Source organism: Protopterus annectens, chromosome 1.part0, assembly GCF_019279795.1.
Source record: "Protopterus annectens isolate FY-2018-M chromosome 1.part0, PAN1.0, whole genome shotgun sequence".
Lineage (NCBI taxonomy): Eukaryota > Metazoa > Chordata > Ceratodontiformes > Protopteridae > Protopterus > Protopterus annectens.
Window position 1 is genome coordinate 696739572 of NC_056725.1, and position 17583 is coordinate 696757154.

The following is a 17583-nucleotide window of genomic DNA, read 5'->3' on the forward strand; positions in this document are numbered from 1 at the left end:
GTTTCAGATTTCATACCCTTCAAAAAATTCATACTAATGCAAGGCCTGCTACTATTCTATTATCTTTCTAAGTTTATAAGAGCAGTATTTAAAAATTGTCCTTATTTTTGGGCTTTTGTCCCATTTCTATGTATGGCTTTGTCCAGATTTCTTGCTCTGAGGTTGAGAGGTACAAGTGTCAGAGCCATCACCATCAGCCAGAGACACATCAAATTGTGACATACTTGTTGCACCCCACTCCCCCATGTACTGACTCTAGATGTGTCCAAGCAAGGCAAGGAGCAGTTATGCAGTGTAAGTGTGCAGAGTATTCCCCCATCCAAGGTAGACACAAGTATGACAGTGGCTTTTCATCTGTCCTTGATTTTTGCAGAATATTCTGATTTTCTGTCATATTATTATACTTTTGACTTATGCATAATATTCAGAAAATGCATGCTGTCACAGTGCCTTATTGCTCTGTGTTTAAGTAGCAATGCTTAATGATCAGGTAAGCTTGTAGGAGATTGTAAGATGCAAGTAAGCTTTAATAAGCATACTGTTAAAGAATTACTAACACTGAAAGCCTTTTTGTTGTTGCCATGCTGTGAAGATTTATATAACTAGATAAAGTAGAAGCCTTAGGTATTGAAATTCATGGGACAGTGTTTGTAATAAAGGACAGGATTACAGTATCTTCAGAAGCTCATTACATTTGTTGTAGACTTGCAGTCATCTTTGCAGGCTTTACCCGTAAACTAGACAGAATGCCAATCATGTGTGGTCCATAACTTGTGCAGGAATCCTTTAAGCAATTTATCTTGAGCTTGCTTGTTTACTGTTCATTGTTTACTTTGATCATGTCTTCCCCATGAAACAAGTAGATTGTTGTTAGGCAGCAGGTCTTTTTCGATGAGAAACATTTTTACAAGTGGGGGTATCACAGAGATTGCTACTTTCAGCATTTTACTTGGTACTTTTATAAAGGTGAAGATAAATTACAATTAGAACTGCAGTGCAAGGAGAACTGGTTTGAATGGAGTGCTGCTTGTTTTTTTTATACTTGATTTTGACTGGCATTCCAGGAATGCATTTAAAAAGTAATTTATATTTTCATGCCTCAACCTTTTTGTTTCCATCTAGATACTAAGTAAGCTGTCATGTAGCCAATTGATTGAAATATTTTTTCTACACTTCATTTTGTCTTGACTGGACTCTCGTAATGACGGTTTGGCACCCAGGGCAGCGTATTTAATTAAAGTTTCAGTTGTTGTGGTTTTGAGCACAGCTCCACCCCTTTCTAGCTGGCCACACCCCTTCCCATTGGCCCCACCCATTCAGCTGTTTCCTGCAGCCCCCCTTTAATTTGAAGTCACCGGGCACCACTGCCTCTTTCTCAACTTCTTTTATCACATTCTTGTCCCAAATTGATGTTTTCGTGGTGCTGCAGCTTTCCTGCTTTAAAGACTGACATTCTTATATCATCTGAAAAAGTTTTGACTACTTGCAGTTGTGCTTTCACTTCCTCATCTGATGATTCATATAGTTTTAAATCACTGACAAAGAGAAGATGAGAAGTCATTACACTTTACTGCTTTCTGGGATCCAAACTATACCCTTTACCTAATCTGTTAAAGCAAACAGCTTAATGGGTTAAGGGCAAGGTAAAACAGCAATGGTGACGGAGCCATCCTGAAATATCCCCTTTGGATTTTTATCCCTGGAATAATAATTTGTCCTTTATCATGGCTTAACTGCTAAGTGGTTTGCTACTGTTTCATGGTCACTGTGATATTTATCTGTACAGAGTGTATTTTATACATTCTTAGCACTCTTATCCATGGATGTGTGAAACTGCCAAATGCTTTTTGTAGTCAATCCATGCCATACTTAGATTCTTGCTCTTTTTACAGTTCTCCACTATGACTTTATTTAACAAATGGCCCTTTGTTCCATAGGACTCTTAACTGCCCTTTTGTTCTACTGCCATAATTAAGTTTTCTTCTAAATGACTAAACTCCGTCAGCATCAGTTCCAGTGTATAGTTTATACATCGTCGGAAGGCAAGTTATTGGTCTATAATTTTTAGGGTAGCTTGCAGGTTCACTCTTAAGTAGGAGCATTTCTTTTCCTTTTGTTAACGAGGTTGGTGTCTTTTCAGGGTGCACATGTAAATAGTTCTTAGCCATGGCTAAATCTTCATGCAAAGATACTTTTAACCAGACGTTAGGTACTGCATCTGGGCCTGAGTTTTCCAATTAGAGGCTTTTCTTAACTTTGTTTCAATCTCTCTGGCTGTTACTTCATCACATTTCATATCCTGTACCTTTAAACTTCTTATTCTTTCTTTTACTTCTTCTATCCATTTAGCATCTTTATGTTCCACAGGATCTTCATAAATACTTCTCCAAAATGCATGTTTCTTCTTTTTTGGTGGTCTTTCAATTCCTTTTACCTCGTTTCCCTATTCTCTACAAAAAATTTTTGGGTCGTCAATAAATTGCTTATTTTGTACTTTTCCATTATATTTATCTGAATATCTTCTAAGTTTTTTCTGCCTGTACTGATATTTTTACTTTCTTACTTGCAACAGTGCATAATAAATCCTGATCAGTTATAATACTACACATTGCTTTTATCATGTCTGAGGTTTTTTTGTTGATCTGTTCCCTGTTCTATACTCGAACAGTGACACTTCTGTTCTTAATTGCTTTAGTTTTCTCTGTTCGATACTTCCATTATGATAACAGACTTCTCTCCTTCCTTTCCCTTACTATCCTGTGTTCTTGTGGTAGAATTTTATCTATTAAATTTAGCTGCACAATAATATATCCTGTTTATTTCTGTTATATTGCATGGATCTCTAAGGACAGTCCTAATTACTGTGCTCATTTGCTTTATCAAGCTTAACTTTTTGGGTTTTATTGACCTTCTGCAGTCCATTTCTTTCACTGATCTTAATATGCCTGTCTCTATTAAATCAACCAACTCTTCTCTTAGATAATTTTCTTCTAAAATGAGGGCACATTTTTTGTTATCCATTTCCTGTGGATATTCTATAGAAAGTTCTAGAACATCTTTCTGTGCACATTCCCTTGAATTTCATCCTGTGTCATCATTTGCTCTGTCATATGGGAACTCACTGGCCTATCAACATTGGATGTGTCAGAGTTGCCACACTTTGCTGTTCCTTCCCTTGCTGTCCAGCTTCAAGTGAACATTTATACTGTAAAAGGCTCCAATATATCTTCATATGGCAACTGACCTTTTGCCCCAGTTCCACTGGTTTCTCCTTAATTTTGATGTCTATTGCTCTATCCTGCTGTGGTGTTTTCTGATTTCGATTTTCTACACTGACTCCTTCACTTCACAGGTACTCCACAGCATCAGTTTCTATTTCTTTAAACTTCTCCATTAGTAATCTTTTCCTCTGTCTTATTTTTTGTACTGTAAAGTTTTCAATGTCCAGATTCCTTTCCCTGCATTTCTCTTCAAATATCTTTGCTGTTGCTCTTTTTGTATTGATTAGTTTTGCTTTCTCCTTTGCATAAATATTACCATATTAAATATTTTTCTTTCCCATGTCCATATTTCTTCTTCAGATGCCTCCTGATCTTCCTGTTTCTCCTTACTTTGGGGACTCATTCCATCATGCTGTGATGTAACCTGTGTTAAACCTACATCAAATACTTTACTTCATAGGCATTCCATCACTTCAACTTCTGTTTTTGTTTTTTTTTTTTTAACTTCTACTTTACTAATCTTCTTTTCTACATTCCCTCTGATATTTTTTTATTGTGAAATTTTCCACATCTGGATGCCTTCGCCTGTATTTCTCTTCAAATATCTTTGGGGTTGCCTTTTTTGTAGTGATTAATTTGGCATTTGACTATGCATAAATATTGCACCATATCAAATCTCTCTCTTTCCAATGACTATGCATAAATATTGCACCATATCAAATCTCTCTCTTTTCCATGACCATATTTCTTTTCTATAATTTTCAAAAATCTCTAGGTTTTGTTGTTTATATTTTCACACTTCCTCAGATGCTTCTTTTACCAAACAGATCAGAGTTTCTTGGTCTATATAATGTTTTTCACAAATCTGTTGTACTTATGAACACAAGCTTTTATTTGAAGCTTCTGAAAGTTTTTCTTGTGGAAGCATTTTTCTTTCGTCTGATTTCTCTCAATCTTTGTGCATATCTTGTGTCTGGAAATTTTGGGCTTTTATCATAATAGTAACACAATTTCTTTCTTATCCTCAGTAGTCCACTATTTCTTTATGGCTCTTCTTTGGCCTATCAGTTTTTGTGATTTTTGTGGACTGCTATTCCTTCTACAAGAGGGGGGCCATCCTCCCCCTGGGCCTGGTCTGGCCCCATTGTGGGAATGTTCCTGTATTTTGAGGATTCTACAGTCATATTTTCCAGTCCTGGCACCAGTGCACCTACCAGGATTAGGCAATTTCTTATCCTGGGTCTTATGCACCCAGCTATCTTTTTTTTTTTTTATTTTTGAGCTACTTCTGCCCATGATATACGCTATACAATATATAGTCTATATATCAGTGTCATCTTGGTGAGATTTTGTGAAAAACAGAGTCCACCTCATGAAGGTACTCACCAAGACTTGGATGAATTCAATTTCAGCAATACTACTCTCCTTTGCTTTCTGACCTGTCTATTCAGACCCCATTCTTTCTCCAGAGAGAGTTACTAACTGGTAGAACTGAGACAATGAAGTCTCAAATTCTCTTATTATTAGCGTGCAATTTAAAACTCTGGCATGATCAAAACTAAGGATACATCTTCTCTTCAACACAAACTTCATAATTTACCAAAGGTGGATTATCAGTCATCTACAGTTGAACAAATGTTATTCTTAGCATCACCATCACATGGAGCAACTATTTAGCAAGCTTAGCTTTCAAAATTTATAGTTCCACACAAACCGAATATGTCCACAACTTCATTTACAGAAAATCACTCACAACTTGGAACTGCAGACAGATACATTTCAGGAATAGAACGGTGCACTGCTTCAGGTACAAAACAGATGCAGCAAAATAAAGCAGCACCTCATGTAAGAGGGTACAATTAAACTCTTTTCACTAACAGTTAACAGTGCATTACCAACAGCTGAAGAGAGAAAATTCAGTAAAAGAAAACTGTGCAGTACTTATAAAAGTTGTAATTTGGGTTGGGAGGGTGGCCTAATGGTTAAGGTGTTTGCCTTACAAACACAAGATGCAGGGTTTGAGTCTCACAAGAGATAATTGGATAGGCTTAAAAAGGCTCACAAGGGCAGTTAGCTTAGTATGAATTTATGAACCTAATGTTTATGAAGTAGTTTTCTAGCTCATTGAGTACTGGGGGTACCTTTACTTGTTCTCCTGGGTATATATTAGGAGATAGGAAACTGCTGTTAATAAATTCAGAGTCTGACATACCTGCAATATGAGGAGGCATCACCATCACATAGTCCAGTCCAGATTTCTTTATGACTTCATACATCCTGTCATGGTCTTCAGTCACAGGAACAAGACGTGGAGGAACCTTTGAACGATCCCATAAAAGAAAAGCTGAAAGAGATGGAAAAATACCAAACACAAAGTGTTTGCCCAAGTGACAATAATTAAATAAAAGGCTGGCAACAGGAACTACTACTACTAAGAAAAAATTTTCTACAGTGGTCAGAATATCTCACAACAAAGCAAGGGATCAATGTTGATGTTTACATGAACTACAATGAGCTCAGTATATGAATTTGAGAAGGCCATCTACTTGTCTGATGGCTATTTCAGATGCCAAAGCAAGGGAATGAGGTAATCCAATGAACAGCAAACATTTTGACTGGGCCACAGTTCCTCAGGACACTATTAAAGTTCATCCAGAAATTACTGGATCCAATGAGTTCAGTTAGCAGCAGCAAAACCATATAGCACAGAAGTAATTAATTAAGTCTTCAACTACAGTGCTTCCACCCTATACCCAGACCCCTCAGTCTGACAATTACATGGCAATGATTTAAGTAAAAAAAACTGTTATTCAGTGCCGAATACTGGCACATTAGTGCAGACAGACTGCAGTAATATTTATTTTCATTTTAGTGGTAAAGTCTAACTGGGCCAAAAGCCCATTTTCAGTGGAGGCCCGGGGAGAAAAGCTCCTCAGAAATACCAGCAAAATAGAATAGTACAGTAGTATACATATACTAAGATCAAAAATACATATCACCCAATTATTATACAAAGTATTCAGTGCTGTTTTCTAGTAGATACACGTTCGAAAAGAAAACCAGCATTTCAGTAAAGATCACTTTGAGAATAATAAAAATTTAGACTGTGTACATATTAAATAGTTAAGAACAAATGAGATTTCCTTTTTTTTTTTTTTTTTTTGAGAGTAGCAACACCAAGGAGAGAGAAAATGAGGTAAGGAGTGGATGGGTATGGTGAGAGAATTATATCTATGACACAAGATGAATGCATGCAGTTGAAAGCAGAAGCAGGCCAAGCTATAGCCTTAAAAGTTATACTTTATGCCATGGCTTGAATTGTGCATGTCATGTAATTCTCTGTCCTACTCTGCTGCATCATATCATCAATGGAAATTGCGATGTGCCACAGACAAGTGCAGTCATTTCTGATAGAAACAAGATAAGTCTGATCTGCACTAGTGCTACCAATTTATATGACGAGGCTGATAACTTAAAATCCACACTGACAAAACATCCAAGGGGCAACAATAAATACTCAGTGCTGTATCAGGTAAAAAACAGCCAACAGCTGCCAACCCTAAATGAGTACAGCTACAGATCAGAGTTATAATCCCTGGCATTGTAGGATTTCAGACTCAGCCAAGTGCCTTTCAGAGGAATAACAGTAACCACCTTGACTGAATATACCTAAAAAAAAACACAATAGTTTCCACCTACAGTACCAATACCTTTCCTTGTCTTTATGGCAATGTGGCCACAAGCTAGAACAGAAGCACATCAAAAACGGTTACTGTTTACACTTAAGCCAATCCAACCATTAAAAATGTCTATAGTAACACAGCTTGAGAAATAACTCTGAAAAGCTGAAGTTAACAGTTCACAAATCCAGTGCAAATACCCTTAAATCTAATAAAACTAACAAGCATTTAATTGGAAAAAAATCTGTATGAACTAAAATTAAACATTACACTTGGCAAAAATCAAATACACAAGCAGCTTTAAACTTGGACAAAGAAAATTAAACTCTGTAAGAAACCTTAACTCAAAAGACATCTTCATTGGGATTCTGAAACATTAGGACTGGACCTCACTACAAACACTCCCATTAGATGATGCTGTATCTTACTTCAATACCATTTTTCTGAAAACTTCACAAAAATAGGCACGTCTGGGATATAAACAGGTAAAAGTGAGAATTCACAATGGCTAACATGAAAAACAAAGCAATTAAAGAAATCTAGGGATAGTGCTTGGAATAAATGCACAATTACAGGCACCCAAGAAATCTTACCAAAAATGTTTTTGTCTTAAAATAGAGCCATAATCCTAAACTGTTTTGTTCTACTAGAACAAATCTAAAACCACCAAGCCCACCCTTAACCCTCTTCCCAATGAAACTAATGCCATCACATTTTACAGGTTCAGTGAGCTTTTTGCAGCTACTACCTCTCACCATAGTCAAATGAACTTAAATATACCTCTTCTCACCTCAAACTGTACTAGACAGATCAATAAATGTCTCATTTGAACCAGTCCCAATTACTACAGTAAAGAAATAATTGAATAAACTAAAACCCACTACATTAGCATACAGTGTTCCTGAAGAATATGTTAGGCAGCTACCTACTCTCCGTATTTAATCAATGAATCCTTACAAGAATCTTATGTTAATGGAAAACCTCTTACATTATACCACTACATAAAGGAGGTACACCAAATTTTCAAAACTAATCAATTATTGCAATACTCCCTCCATACTCTGAAGTACCAAAATGATGTATCCATCATCAAATCCTAAAGCTTTTTCTACAAAAACACTTCCCCCCTCACAATATGCCTTCAGGCCCTATCACAACTCTGAAATTCCCCCTACTACATTTCCTATACCCAGTTAACCAAAACAAAAATATCAAAAGGTAACCAAGCCCAGTCTTCTAAGCAGTGTTCACCTGCCAATAAAGAAATTTCTGATGAACAGGAATTCAGTACTTGTCTTTTTAATTGAAATTAAGGACCACTGAATTACCTCCCACAGCTACCTCTAACGGATGGAACACTAAAACAAGGAGCACCCCAATGCCACGAGAGACAGCGCCACCTTTTAACACAAGGGAAGCCCCTAAAGCATCTCCTCCAATAGCAGCAATGGATACCAATTCTTACAAAACAGAAATTTCAGTAATCATGTCTCCATCTTATTTCTGGACCACTCAGAGGCAGCTAATACCTCATCTCAACAAGCAGCACTGACACTGAATGTTTTCTAGTTACCTTAACAGCTATACACAAGTTGTCAAACAGCAAGACTCCTATTATAGTTACCTGACAGAATCAACAGTAGTGCCTCAGGTGTCAATAGTAGGACACCTCTTCCTTCATACACTTAAAATGACATGCTCAAGGCATTCATACATGTAAAAATCATATAATATGTAGGAGGACTTAACTACTGTTTTCAACACCATCCTAACTCCAAATAACCCACACCTCTTCTGGTTTTCAAAGATGGCTGCACACAAACTTCAGTTCTCCCAGTATGAAAGAAAAAAGAAAGAAACTTGATAAATAAGGCCCAGTAATTCTGAATGTCATCACACCCTAGATGCCAGCAAAAAAGAAACTTAGAGAGCTTGAAAGAAAATCAACTAGAAAAAATGAAGAGAAAACAGTGACTAGGAAGAATCTTTCAGCTGTTCAGAAAAAAAAAAAAAAAAAAGAGTTCAAGCTCCAGTTTTGGTACAAGAGATAACTTACAGCAATTTGGAGGAAAAAAAATCAGTCAAACGTGCTCAGAGCCGATTAAAAAAAACACTGAAAGGAGTAGATCAACTCAAATATCAAAATAACAAAAATCAAGAAAATGAAGATTTAAACAATAATTCAGATGAATTCATAAAACTGCAAAAATCAGAGGTCAAAACGAAGAAAAGGCTGGCAGAGGACAACACTGCTCAAGAAGAGCGGTTTCAGAAAATGGCAGAGTTACAGGACAGGGCAAGTAGAGAAAACCTGAGATTTTCTGCTGCACCACCGAAACTGGAAGGAACAGAAAAAGCATTAATTTTATAAAAACACAAAAATAAGCAACTGGATTGGTTTTCCAAAACAGGATTTGTTAACTGAAAGGGTATATTGTGTATATCCTCCACACCTGGCTATTAGAAGGCAGCTAAAACCAGCAATAGTAAAGATGCAATCATACCAGCAAAAAAAGAGTTGATCCTAACAAAACCATGGCAAAATGTACAGTTGTGTACACTCGCCATGAATATAGATGCTTGGGTGTAATCACTGTTGCAGTCATCACATTTGGGTTATCTGCTTGCAGTAGCCCTCAGTCGGCCTGATTATCAAAGTCTTGGGTCCTGCGTCGGTTGCTGTCTCATCTTCCGTGACGTCAGGTAGTCAGGGGTATAAAGCATGCAGCCAACACCATTATATCAGTTTTTTCTTCCCCCAGATGTCAGGTGCCCCCCTAATGGGAAGCAATTAAATATTTATATATACACACGGTTATACCTCCAACAAAAAAGCAAATATACCAAAAATAACAGTTAATATTAACACACCCACAGGAGTAAATGCCTCTCCGTTGTCTGGAAAATAAATAGAAATAAGTCCAAAAACGATAGTCAGCGAGAGACAACCAGTTAGCTCGTAAAAATAATCCAGTCTTGATCGTAAAAAATAAAATTATTATTTTATTATGTGCACAGGTTAGCGCTTTCACCAAAAGCTTCTTCAGACCTTAAAATCTTCCCTCCAAACAAACATTTACTTATATACTCCTCATGTGATATTACTTCAATTAATCAATTAACTTGCTCAGCAGACCAACCTTTCCATAAGTTTAAAGTCACATTAGCATATATATATATAACAATATTGATATATTACTAAGCATCCTAAGCTTTTTAAAATGATTAAGAAAAAATGAAAGGCTCTATTAAATATGGAGCACTACTAACAATATATACCTCATTCGTGCATATAAAATTTCAAAGTATAAAATACTTAAATGTTTGAATATATCTTCACAACTATAAATTTGTGTATCCTTTGAAAAAATGAACTGCATATTATATCATTGCTATCTATGTATCATTTATGCGCTGATGAGCATAAGATGCTCTGTATTGGATGGACATTGCCCGGAGCTCTTATCACATCAGCTCCCCAAAAAAATGCTCGATTTTATCAAGATTATGATACCCCAGCTATGTACCCATAAAACTAACTGATTTTATTGTCGGTACAAGCCATGATTGATATACATTAACTTTATACACTCTCACATAAATTTAAAATTAATGCATCTGTTCTGTGTGCTTTTAATATTGGCGTCTTATAAATAAGTTCCATCATATGTGCGTTCTACATATTATAAGACAAAAGCTTATGCATAAAAAGCTTATGAATGCTTATGAAATGCTTTTTTGAAAAATAAATTCAACCATGAGAACATTACATATGCTATAAGCTACAACAAGTGGTGCTGCTCAAATTTAGTTCAAATAAAAGCCATTCATATATAAAAAATGCATATGTATATAAATAAACCATGCGCATTATGTAGCCCCATAAATTTTTACTTAAACACTCATAATTCCATTGCTAAAGCAAATATAATAATCAAAACAACGGTCATCCACTGCGATATACTTCGAATCGCCAACTCCCCGTGGCATATTTGCCATCTTACATAGAGGAGATTAACACTCTAAATCATATCGGCAATGGTCAGGTTCAAACCCTATGTACTAATTAAAATCAAAGCTAACGGACGGTGCACGGCATTAAATGCTGGCATAGCACTTAATATGCTCTTGCTCACTTTATATGAATGACTCTATATATTGTTGGTGAAACATCATATTACAAGGCCCTCTTGAGAGCATGTTTAGAGTGTTAATCTCCTGTTAAGTCCCTAGGTTTTAAGTAAAAATTTATGGGGCTACATAATGCGCATGATTTATTTATATACATATGCATTTTTTATATATGAATGGCTTTTATTTCAACTAGATTTGAGCAGCACCACTTGTTGTAGCCTACAGCATATGTAATGTTCTCATGGTTGAATCTATTTTTTAAAAAAGCATTTCATAGGCATTCATAAGCTTTTGTCTTATAATATATAGATAGCACATAAGATAGAACTTATTTATAAGACGCCAATATTAAAAGCACACAGAATAGATGCATCCATTTTAAATTTATGTGAGAGTGTATAAAGTTAATGTATATCAATCATGGCTTGTACAGACAATAAAATGTTAGTTTTATGGGTACATAGCTGGGGTATCATAATCTTGACAAAATCGAGCATTTTTTTGGGGAGCTGATGTGATGATAGATGTTTATGATGAATGATAGGAGCTCCGGGCAATGTCCATCCAATACGGAGAATTTTATGCTCATCAGCGCATAAATGATGCATTGATAGCAATAATATAATATGCAGTTCACTTTTTTAAAGGATACACGAATTTATATTTGTGAATATATTCAAACATTTAAGTATTTTATACTTTGAAATTTTATATGCATGAATGAGGTATGTATTATTAGTAGTGCTCCATATTTAATAGAGCGTTTAATTTTTTCTTAATCGTTTTAAAAAGCTTAGGATGCTTAGTAATATATCAATATTGTTATATATATACTAATGTGACTTTAAACTTATGGGAAAGTTAATTGATTAATTGAAGTAATATCACATGATGAGTATAAGTAAATGTTTGTTTGGAGGGAAGATTTTAAGGTCTGAAGAAGCTTTTAGTGAAAGTGCTAACCTGTGCACATAAAAGAATTATTTTATTTTTTACGATCAAGACTGGATTATTTTTACGAGCTAACTGGTTGTCTCTCGCTGACTATCGTTTCTGGAAATATACCAAAAAGCTTTTAAGCATGGTAAAGGAGAACAGAGGTATAGCCAAAGGAAGTCAGGGGGCTGGAAGGAGGGTAACCAGGCCTGCAACAGTGAATACACTCAGACATTTACATTTTTGGTAAGTGTACACAAATGTACTATGTTCTTCGTGTTTCACTGTTGCAGTCATCACATTTGGGCAGATTCCCAAAGCTAAGGATACAAGGAGGAATTTAGATAGCATTAGGACCAGCTATAAGGCCCTGCAAGACTGCAGTGGCAAAGCCAGCTCTGGATTTAGAGAAAATTGGCAGATGGTAATGCTTGGTGAAAGTATGTACAGAACTCCAGGTAGCAGCTTCTAGGATGTCCCTGGTAGGGACACCTCTGAGAAAGGCTGTAGAGGTAGATGCAGCCCTGGTTGAAGGTGGTTTAATCCCCTGTGGGATAGGTTTTCCATGGTGCTTATAGCAGAAATGAAAGCAATGGCCTATCCATTTAGAAATAGTTTGCTTTGAAATAGCCTTTCCCTCTGCCCCTGCAGCAAATGCCACCAGCAGCAGTTCAGATTTCCTTTGAGGTTTAGTCCTGTCCAAGTAAAATCTAAGTTGTCTGTGCACATCTACGGAGTGCAGTATCCGTTCCCTTTTGTTCTGTGGATTAGAAAAGAAGGTTGGCAAAGGAATGGAATGATTAAGAGCCACACTGGATACTACCCTGGGCATGAAGGAGGGATTGGTCCTGAGGGACACCCTGTCCGCATGAAAGATGATGAAAGGCTCCACTGCCATAAGGGCCTGTAATTCAGATACCCTTCTTGCTGAAGTGATTGCTAAAAAGAAGGCTGTTTTCCAAGAAAGGAATTTTAACTCTGCACTTGCAGCTGACTCAAAAGGAGGAAAAGTGAGTTTTTCCAGTACAAAGTTAAGGTCTCAGGCTGGAATTTGGGCTCTCCTGGGTGGTCTTAAGTTTTTGGCCCCTCTGAGGAACTGCTTGAGCAGTAGATGAGAGAAGAGGGGTGGTTCTGTGCTGTAATGAGCTGAAATGGCTGAGGCATGAATTTTGATGGAGGAAAAAGACAGGCCCTTGTGAAGCATCTCAGTTAAATATTGAAGAATCTGAGGTAAATTGTGCGCTGCTGTGCCCATCCCTTGAGTTTGGTTCCAGGCACAGAATCTTTTCCATTTTTCGGCATAAGATGTTCTAGTACTAGGCCTCCTTGCCTCCAAAATGACATCCAACACTTGTTTACTGAGGGATGGTAATGGAGAGATTAGGAAATTAGCCAGGTTGCCAGGGTCAGGGTTTGAAGCTGAGGGTGCAGAATCTGGCTCTCCTGCTGTGACAGCAGGGTAGGGGGTCTGAGGCAGGTGCCATGGAGCCAGCAGTGCCACACTGGGCAAGAGGGGGTACCAGTGTTGGTGTGGCCAGTCCGGGGCAATCAGTATTGTCCTTGGTTTGTCCTGTTTGATCATTAGTAGCATTTTGGAGAGGAGAGGCAGAGGAGAAAAGGCATAAACTGATAGATTTTTCCAGCTGAATGACAGAGCATCCACTTTCCAAACTTGTTTGTGGGGAGTCCTTGTGCAGAATTTGTCCAATTGGTAGTTCTGGGGGGAAGCAAACCAGTCTATACATGGGCTCCCCCATTTGTTTATCAACATGTTGAAAGTCTTAGGTTCCAGTTTCCAGTCGTGTGGGTACATGAGATTTCTGCTTAGTTTGTCTGCCAATGTATTTAGTTTTCCTGGCAGGAATTGAGCCTATAGATGCACTTGGTAGCTCAAGGCTGTGTTCCACAGAGCCATGGCTAGTCTGCAGAGGGGGTATGAATGAGTACCCCCCTGCTTGTTTATGTACCACATAACAGTGGTGTTGTCCGTCTTTACCATTAATTGTCCTGGAAGAATGTGGTCCTTGAAGGCTGTCAGAGCATTCTGTACAGCTAACATTTCTTTTGATTGATATGCAGTTGCATTTGACTTGGGTTCCATTTGCCCTGACTGCACTTCCCTGTCAGGTGAGCCCCCCATGCATAGTCTAATGCGTCTGTTAGGGTTTGGGAGGCAGCGGGTAGGCTTGTTTTGGTGACAGGCCTGTGCCCACCAAAGGAACTCCAACTGTAGGCAAGGAATGATAGGAATCATTGCTTCTAGATCCTGAGCATGTTGACATCATAGGCTTTTTAGATACCATTGTAGTTTCCTCATATGCAGTCTTGTATATGGAATTAGTAGAATGCAGGAGGCCATGAACCCCAAGGCTTGCAGTATTTGCCTTGTAGACAGCAGGGTTTTTGTGGCCATTAGTTTGAAGTAAGTTGTCAAATGAATTTGTTTCTCTGGCATGAGGAAAGCCATCTGGGAAGTTGTGTTCAAGCTTACTCCCAGGAATATAATTTGCTGACAGGGTACCAGATGTGATTTATTTTCATTTATGGTGTAACCCAGACAAGTTAGCACCTTCTGTACAAATGCCAGACGATTCAAAAGTATGTCCTGGCTTTCTGCCTGAATTAGACAATCGTCCAGGTATGGGTATATTTGAATATTTCTTTGCCTGCAAAATGCAATAACTGGAGCTAGGCACTTTCTGAACACCCTGGGTGCAGTAGATAAGCCAAAGGGCAGTGCAGAGAACTGATAGTGCATGTAGTGTAGGTATCTTCTGCAAGATTCCCTGATTGGGATGTGCAGGTAGGCTTCCTTTAAATCCAGTGTTGCCAACCAGGCATCTCTGCCTACCATAGGAAGTAACTGGTGAAGAGTTAGCATCTTGAATTTTGGAATCACCAAAAAGGTGTTTAGGATAGAAAGGTCCAGTATAGGATGCCATGAGTTGTCTTTTCTGGGTACCAAGAAAAGTCTTGAGTAGAAACCTTGTCCCTTTTCCTCTTCTGGTACAGTATGAATAGCCTTTAATCTTAAGAGAGAGAGAGGGAGAACTTGCTTTTGAGCCTCTTCCCACTGATTTGGGGTAGATCTGGCCAACTGTTTGGGGTTGGCAACATGTGGAAGTGAAATCTGTATCCTTGGGAAACTACGTTTAAAACCCATTTGTCCTGGGTAATGAGTTCCCAGTTTTTTGCTTGCAGAGCAATCTTTCCCCCTAAAGGAGCAGTCAGTTGAGAAGTGCTTGGAAGTTTTAAAATTAAGTCACTGAGACAGCTTACCATAGGGGGGAGTTTTACTACTCCCTGATTTGGAAGTGGGAGCCCCCCACTGCTTAGTCCTGTGCGTACCCTGGGACTGAAGCCTGGGTGTTCTGCTGGTTCTGGGTTTGAACTGAGAAGGCCTAGAAGAGGCAGGAAAGGGCCAATGCCTACTAAATCTTGGAGGCTGTACTTGTAAGAAATCTTTTAACAGTTTGCATAGATTTAGCTTTTTCCTCCATCTTTTTAAGAACTTCTTCTGCTTTGTTGCCAAACATGCGGTCCTGATGTAAGGGAGCATCCATCAATTTAGTTTCAACATGATCTGGCAAAGATTGCTCCTTAAGCCAAGCATGCCTTCTAAGTACAGACCCGGTGACAGCAGCCCTGCAAGATGCCTCTAGTGAATCAAAACCACATTGCAAAGTAGGTTTTCCAACCTGTTCAGCAGAATGCATTAAATCCTGTAAATCCTTATTTTCAGCACAATCAGGAATCAACATAATTTTCTGTTTAAGCAATCCAATAATATGCTGCTAATACTTTAACATATGAAACGGGCAATTTAAGGCCCTGATGGCCAAGGTTGCACAAGTGTATACCTTCTTACCCCATCTATCCAGGGCCCTGGAATCTCTATCAGAAGGAGTAGGATTTTTGGCAGTAGTAGCCTTAATGCCCTTGGGCCCCTGTGAAATAGTCTCAGGATCCGTAGTAGGATTTTTAAAAAGGAATTTGTGAGAGTCAGGAACCCTGTAATATCCATCAGGTTTTCTGGGAGCAGGAGGTAAAGAGTCAGGGGCCAGACTAGATTCCGAAAAGACATCATCAACAATGTCTAGCACAGGAGGGATAGCTAAAGGCCTGTGTTGGGGCAGGAGTAAGAAATCTCTAAGCCTCTTTTTAGAATCAAAGTAATCCTGCCTTTCCCAGTGGAAATGCTCCCTAAGAGTATGCAAGGTTTCACCAAAAGAAAAATTCTCTGGGGGAGAAGCAGAGGGAATAGAGTCCTCTGCATCAGAATCCTAATAGGTAGATAAGGGTAAATCCTGGTCATCAGAGGAGACAGAAATGTCAGAATCCTGGTCAGAAGTATCATAAGCAAATTCACTCCTCGGTCTCTTAGAGGGGGAAAGTTGGCTTCCCCTGATTAAGTAATAAGGTCTTCAGCCATTCTTATTTGTTTTTTAGGCGTAGATGCCTGACCAATCATTCTGGGCGTCGGTTTTCTAGGCATGGTTTGAGTTTTAGGCCTTGAAGAAAAAGATGGTGTTGGTTTAATATGCAAGTCAGTAGGCCTGAATACACCCTCAGAAGCTGGTGCCTGCACATCGACTAAGGACCCATCCAAGGTAGAGACATCCACAGGTTCCACAGTTGAAGCATCTTGCGGCATACCAGACTCCGAATGGGTCTCAGTAGATGCCTGCGAATCTGAAGTAGCGGGTATCAGTGGCTGCGAAAGCACCTCACTGAGTACCGGTGAACTGGCGACTAGCTTAGGAGAAGTGTCGTTGGCAGCTTTGGACCTAGGCAGCCTGTCTCTGTCCTTTTCTTTGTGTTTTTTTGGAATGTCGGTAGTCGGGTGGCTTACCGAAGACATATCTGAATAATTGAACAGAGTACCAAAATATTTAGAAGCAAAAATATATGGACGATGAATAGTTTGAGGTTTAAATAAGGCACAAAACCGATAGTGAGGTACGTCATGGTCAGGGCCTACGCAAGGAATACAGTACGAATGAAAATCTTTCTAAGGTATTTGCTTTCCACGAGAAATGCAATTATTGACTTTTACTGGCATTGGTTTAGAGCAAGAAAATGTTTCCCCAACAGGGTACATAGCTTTAGCTGAAGACTTCAGTTCTGAAACTCGAAAACGAAAATTTCAGGAGTCGGCCGACGGGCACTTGCGAACTACTTCTGCTTTGGGCACCGCATGGCAAGAAAGACTAATGTAATGGCGTCGGCTGCATGCTTTATACCCCTGACTACCTGACGTCACGGAAGATGAGACAGCAACAGACGCAGGACCCAAGAATTTGATAATCAGGCCGACTGAGGGCTACTGCAAGCAGATAACCCAAATGTGATGACTTCAACAGTGAAACACTAAGAACATCAGCAATGTATTACAATTGGAGCTAGGATAGTGTTTCTGAAAAATGATTATCCACTGTACACCAGGCAGAATAATATTTCTCATCAATCAAAGAAGGAAAGAGTGAGATTCAAGATACAGTATCCAGATGTCTTCAGAATATTTGTTTACTGGGAGATCGAAGTTATATTTTAATGAACAGGCTTGGGGAAAATACAAAAAGGTTTGTCTAACAAGGGATGAGCCATCAAAC

The 17583-nt window shown here is 38.4% G+C and overlaps 1 protein-coding gene across 3 annotated transcripts in view; it reads right to left on the reverse strand.

The window, feature by feature from the left end:
- Positions 1-17583, reverse strand: part of BLVRB (biliverdin reductase B) — a 464958-nt gene that overhangs the window by 62021 nt on the left and 385354 nt on the right. For all 3 annotated transcript variants that reach the window (XM_044062318.1, XM_044062300.1, XM_044062309.1), the window contains one exon: positions 5434-5565. In XM_044062318.1, the coding sequence (XP_043918253.1) occupies positions 5434-5565 (132 nt within the window). The remainder of the gene's footprint in view (positions 1-5433; positions 5566-17583) is intronic.